Genomic DNA, 6,143 nt, shown 5'->3' on the forward strand with positions numbered 1-6,143 from the left:
AAAGCACAAGCTACAAGAAAATTTAAGAAAATGTGAGCACTGAACCTCAAAGGTAACAAAAAAAAACTTATAATCACATTGGAAGTTTAAAAACCAACGTAAAACCTAAAATACTTTCTTCGATACCTGTACGTTTTTCCCGAATTTGCGCCCGACTCACGTAGCGGGACACTTGCAGCCCTGTTCGACCAATCACCGACAGCAGTTGAGACGGGAATACGTTAAACTGTCGATACAGTCTATTAATTACAGTAGACTGACTCCAAAATGTATTCGAATTGACTTCAGTTTGATATAAGTACTATTTAAATAAGCAAGAATAACATCGCTTCCTTTATTGTGTGGGTTGCTAGTGCACCTAGTAGGAGGCAGACAGCATGTGAGTACTCCTCTTCGAAAGAAACGATTAGACTATTATACTGGTAGAGCCATATGTTTAACATGCTTTAAATGATATTTCATTAATTCATGAACTGGCTACCTATAGTATAGGTAAAACCCTAGTATACCTATAGTATAGGGAAAACCCTATACTATAGGTAGCCAGTTCATGAATTAATGAAATATCATTTATCTCGATAAAAATATCGAGATCTTCGGTTTTAGTGATTATTACACATTGGCTTTTTTTGGATCTAAATCTCGTATATTAGTTTAGTTTTTTGAAACTAACCAATATTTCGGACTCTTTTCAAATTTTTATACAGAATAAATTTATCTTTATTTATACTGGTCCCACCAGGTTTGAGCTGCAAACTACTTTCTATACAGCCTGTGGTGAATTCAGCCAAAACTGAACTCCTGCTTTATTCTTCCTTGGATATCAATGAAACTCCATAATTTGAAGTGGACTGTATATATTCATGTAAATCTGACTTACAAGACAACAAGTGTTTCCATGAGTGATTACAAAAAGTGAATGAATAAATGACAAATTATCGCCTATATTTATACCAGTACGGTGTCTCCCACATCGTACCGGTCCTATCAATGGGTCGCTACGCCGCTCGGCCAATCAGAGCTCTCGAATTAATCATTCTGTTCTGGACTCTAGCTCTGACCGGCCAGGCGCGTACGGCCGTCCGTAACATCCTCCCCTCAGCGAAGTCTTACGAGCTAAGGCTAGGTAAACAATAGAAAGAATAAAATAGTAAAAGGAAAAACGATCTAGACGGTAAACAATCAAATCAACTTAAAACTTATCCTACGTGTAAAGGTAAATACAAATCTTATCATACTAAACATAATCAAAACAAACCTAACCTAATTACTTGGGGAGGACGGCCAACTTACGCGCCGGACGCCTAAAAATGCCACCCCGTGTCCTAACTTCTACGCTCCTAACTGTGCCGTCGGGGCCCGGGTAGATTTTCACTACTTCCCCGCGCGGCCATACGTTCCGTGGTAGCGTAGAGTCTACTATGAGGACTAAATCTCCGACGGTGAGATTTCTGTTTGAATCGGAGGGTGACCCGCGCGGAACGAGTTGCGGTAAATACTCCCTAACCCATCGGCGCCAGAAACTATCTGCTAACGCTTGCGCCGCTCGCCATTGTCGTCTATCTGCATTCTCACACGTTCCGATAATGGGCAGTACGTTCGGTTGCCCAAGCAAGAAGTGGTTTGGTGTGAGCGCTTCGGGCTCGGCCGGATCTGCCGATACGTGGGTAAGCGGACGCGCGTTTATAGTATATTCTGCTTCCGCGAGCAAGGTTAACAAAACTTCCTCTTTCGGCGCTCTATCGTGTAAGGTGACTGATAGCGCAGTTTTTACCGACCGCACTAATCGTTCCCACGCGCCCCCTTGGTTCGGCGCGCCGGGGTCGATATATCGCCAGTCCACGCGCTGCGTTAATGCAAATTCACGGAGCTCGGGCTCCCATTCCTTCATAGCTGCCCGTAGCTCGGCATCAGCGCCTCTAAAGTTCGTCCCGTTATCGCTGTATATAACTCGCGGCCAGCCGCGTCGTGCGGCCATTCTGCGCAAGGCCATTATTGCCGAATCCGTGGTTAATGACGCGGCGAGTTCTAAATGCACCGCGCGCGTAGTTAGACAAGTGAATAATGCGCCCCAGCGTTTTTCGTGGCGTCTACCTATCGTAACTATCATCGGTCCAAAATAGTCTACTCCGCAATTGCTAAACGGTGGGCTATACGCGTCTAGTCTCGCAGCGGGTAAGTCTCCGAACGCCGGCACGAACGGCGTAACCTTCTTGACACGACAGAAAGTGCATCCGTGTAACACCGTACGCACGGTTGAACGTAATCTTAGCACATAGTACGTCTGTCTTACGTCGTTCGCGACGCGCTCGCGCCCGCCGTGTCCGGAACGCCTATGTATGTTGTCGATACAGAGTCGAGTGAACGCGTTCCGTCCGTCCAAAACCGCGGGTGACTTGACCGACTGTTCGATTTGCGCTGCATTTATACGACCGTTCACGCGCACGATTCCGTCCGTTCCTATCACGGGGTCTAACTTAAACAGCTTGCTGCTACGCGGCAACGGTTTCTTACGCGCAAGACACGCGATTTCCTCGTTGAAATCGTCGTGTTGCGATTTCAATAGCCACAGACGTTTGGCCTCCTGTACGTGTCGTAACTCGACGCGGTTCGCGCGTCTTCTGCACATATCTACGAAAGCCAATACTCGCGCCGTGGTCCTAATGAGCCTTTCGTAACTAGAAAATCGGCCTATGTCGGGCAAGTGATAGAAACTGCCCTTCTCGTTTGCGTACGACACGACTACCTCGTCCTCAGTCGCGACAGACTCCTCGCGTTCCGTTGGCCATTTGTCTTCCGATTCGTACAAGAACGCGGGCCCTATGAACCATCTATCGCGACTAGTTTTCATATCGGTACTTATTCGCGTCGCGTCGTCCGCTACGTTATCCGCGGTCGGCACCCATCTCCATTGGTCGACACGGGTAAGTTCGGAGATATCGCTCAATCTGTGCGCTACGTAAGGAGTATAACGCGGCTTATCGTTCCTTATCCAATGAAGTGCGGTTTTCGAATCCGACCAGAATATCACTCTATCGATGGGTACGCGATGTTCTCGTAGTATGGAATCTGCCAGACGCGCGCCTACAAGGTTCGCTTGTAGTTCTAAACGTGGGATACTTGGCGCGCGAATCGGGGTCACCTTGGCCTTCGTCGCGGCGAGGGTGACATTGACCTCTCCACTTCTATACGTTATACGCCAGTACGCGGCCGTCGCGTATGCTAACTCACTGGCGTCGCTGAACACGTGTAACTGCGTATTCGTCGTGTCCTTGTTAAAACCGTACTTTCGATCTAACCGTAAGTCGGCTACCGAGTCCATATCACGTAGCCAATCTAAAAATTCGCGATTCTCCGTTTCGGGTAAAACGTCATCCCAACCTACGTTGGACCTCCATACGTTTTGCAGTACTATTTTCGCCCTGATCGTATAATAGCTAAGTAAGCCTAGAGGGTCGAAAATTGACATGACTGCGCTGAGGGCCTCGCGCTTAGTAGGTCCTCTTTTCAACGATCGTACCTCTCGCGGCACCCTATTCATGGCCGTATTGAAGCGAAGTTCGTCACTTGAGGCCTCCCATAACAGCCCTAACGTTTTCCCCGCTCCGTGAGGGTCGCTTCCGCCTAATTCCTTGGCCGCGCGGGCCCTAGCTTCTACCGGTACGTGTTCTAACACGAGCTCGCTATTCGAGTTCCAGCCCGCTAGCTGGAATCCTGCCCTCGCTTGCACCGTTACTACTTCGGCGACTGCTTGCACGGCCTTAGCTTCGTTCTCGTAACTGTCCACCCAATCGTCCATATAATGATTCGATGTGATCGCGTCGAACGCTACGGGATAAAATTGCGCGTGTTCCTTAGCGTTCAAGTTTCTAACGCTATGCGCCAGGAACGGGGAACTTCGAGCACCGAATATCATCGAAGTCATTTTATAACGAGTGGGCGGATTCGTTCTATCGTCCCCTCTCCATAGGAACATTTGGGCGGGCTGATCGGCTTTGCGTATCTTAATACGCATGAACATCTCGCGTATGTCCGCCGATACGGCTACGTCGCGTTCCCTAAAACGGAATAATACGCCCGGCAACGATCGTAACAAGTCGGGACCGTCCAAGAGCTTGTCGTTCAAGCAAGTGCCGTTAACAGTGGCGGCGGCGTCGTGTACTAAGCGCAATTTGCCCGGCTTATTTACATTCCGCACGGCGAAATGCGGAAGGTACCAACCGATCGGGCTGTCCGCTTCGTTTCCCTGGCACGGCTCCGCATACCCCTTGTCTAAAAGGTTCTGGACCTGCGCTTTGTACTCTTGTTTAAATTCCGGCGACGCGTCCATTTTTCGTTCGATCGTTCGCAGCCTGCGGAGCGCCATATCGTAGCTCGGCGGCATGACAACTACGTCGTCTTTCCACGGCAGCCCTACCTCGAACTGGTGGCCTATTCGCTTCGCGGTTCGCGCGAATATGTCGAGCGCTCTCTCTTCGCTACGCGACGGCTTCGCTATTTTAGAAATCCCTACATTATCTATAGCGAAGTGTCGTTTCATACGATCCTCGAGCCGTTCGTCGAGATCGTTACAAGTGCGCGATATGTCCGCTCGGTACGTATATGCATGAAAGACGTTTTCGTTCGCGGTCGAGTTAATAACTTTCGGTACCGTTCCGTGTACCGTCCAGCCCAAGCTCGTGAGGGAAGCGACCGGTTCGCGGCGCCCTCCTACCAATAACTGACGCGACACGATCAAGTGCCAGTTATCGGCCCCTACCAAGATGCCTGGTTTCACGTTATTGTAGCAAACTTTCGACCTATCGAGACCTCGTAGGTGCGCGTATTCCAAGCACGACGAGTCTATAGTCTGTCTCGCTAATTTTAAGTTATGTACGGTTCGCGCAATAACTTTGTGACTTTCACCCGGCTTTCCACATATACTTAATTCTACGGCCTTACTAGTCGGTTCGCTCTGACTAGACCCTAGTCCGTGAATACGTAGTTTTCGCGTGGGCCCGTCGGCCCCTATGCGGTCCGCTATTTCCGCGTCTATCAGAGTGACGGTCGACCCCTCGTCAAGTAGAGCGTACGTATTTGCGCGTTGCCCGTTAGGCCCTATCACGCTAACTGGACACACCTTCAGCAAGACCGATCCGCTGTTTTCCTTGACCAACACCGACGTGTTGAGAACCGTCTCGACCTTCGGTGTCTCGGGTTTCGAAACCGGCTTACGCTGCGTGTGCAACAAAGCGTGGTGCGGGGAGTCACAACTGTCGACTCCGCACGACTTCGCCCTACAGTTGAAGCGGCGATGTTTCTCCACTAGGCACTTGAAGCACACGTACGCCTCCTTGGCCCACTTCCAACGGTCCTCCACCGTCATGCCTAAAAACTTCCAACATCGCGGGACCGAGTGATTGCCGCCGCAACAAAGGCAAACCGATTTCCTTGGCTCCTTGTTTTCCGCGGTGGCGGTGTACACGTTCCTACGTTCGGGGCGGCGCGTACGCGGTGGGCGGGGCTTAGGGTCGTGCCTCGCTGGCGCTGTTTCTTTCGCGGCCGAGTGTAAATACCGAATCGCCAGGTCCCCTTCGCGCATTAGAAACCGCGATAGCTTGATGATCTCGGGTTCGATTTCGTTTCGGTGTTCGTCCGCGTACTCGCACCACTTGGTCTGCCGGTACGTGTCGAGCTTTTCTACCAAGTCGCGTACTAGCGTGGAATCATACAATTGCCAGTGGGCTAAATTCCCTAATACGCAGGCGACATTCTGCACCTTAACGGCGAAGCTGTTTAAACCCGTTGCCGTTCCGTCGGGTCGCGGCAAACGCCTAAGCTCGCTAACGGTGCGTTCCACTATGAGTTCCGGCTTACCGAAACATTGCTCTAACGTATCCATAATTACGGACGGATTCGTAGCCGTGTACAGGAGCGCAGCGACTGCTTCTTTCGCTTCTCCCTTCAGGCTGACTCGTAAGCGCGCCAAATTCTCCGCGTCTGAGAATTTGTACATTCGGGTTGAGTCTATCATCGCGCGCTTGAACGGGAGCCAATCCGTGTAGGCTCCGGTGAAAATTGGCAATTCCTGCGCCTGTCGCGGCGGTGGGCGAAACATTGCCATTTTCTCTAACGCGTCTACCAACCTATCAACGCCTCTACCT

The 6,143-nt window shown here is 50.4% G+C and overlaps 1 protein-coding gene across 1 annotated transcript; it reads right to left on the reverse strand.

Annotated features, from left to right (window-relative positions):
• Positions 1-1,267: 1,267 nt before the first annotated feature.
• On the reverse strand, positions 1,268-6,103 carry LOC113235552. The gene has a single exon (XM_026471284.1). It carries the CDS (start codon positions 6,101-6,103, stop codon positions 1,268-1,270), a length of 4,836 nt encoding a protein of 1,611 aa, XP_026327069.1.
• Positions 6,104-6,143: the final 40 nt, after the last annotated feature.

Source organism: Hyposmocoma kahamanoa, unplaced genomic scaffold (assembly GCF_003589595.1).
Source record: "Hyposmocoma kahamanoa isolate Upper Pololo Valley unplaced genomic scaffold, ASM358959v1 87298, whole genome shotgun sequence".
NCBI classification, from domain to species: Eukaryota; Metazoa; Arthropoda; class Insecta; order Lepidoptera; family Cosmopterigidae; genus Hyposmocoma; species Hyposmocoma kahamanoa.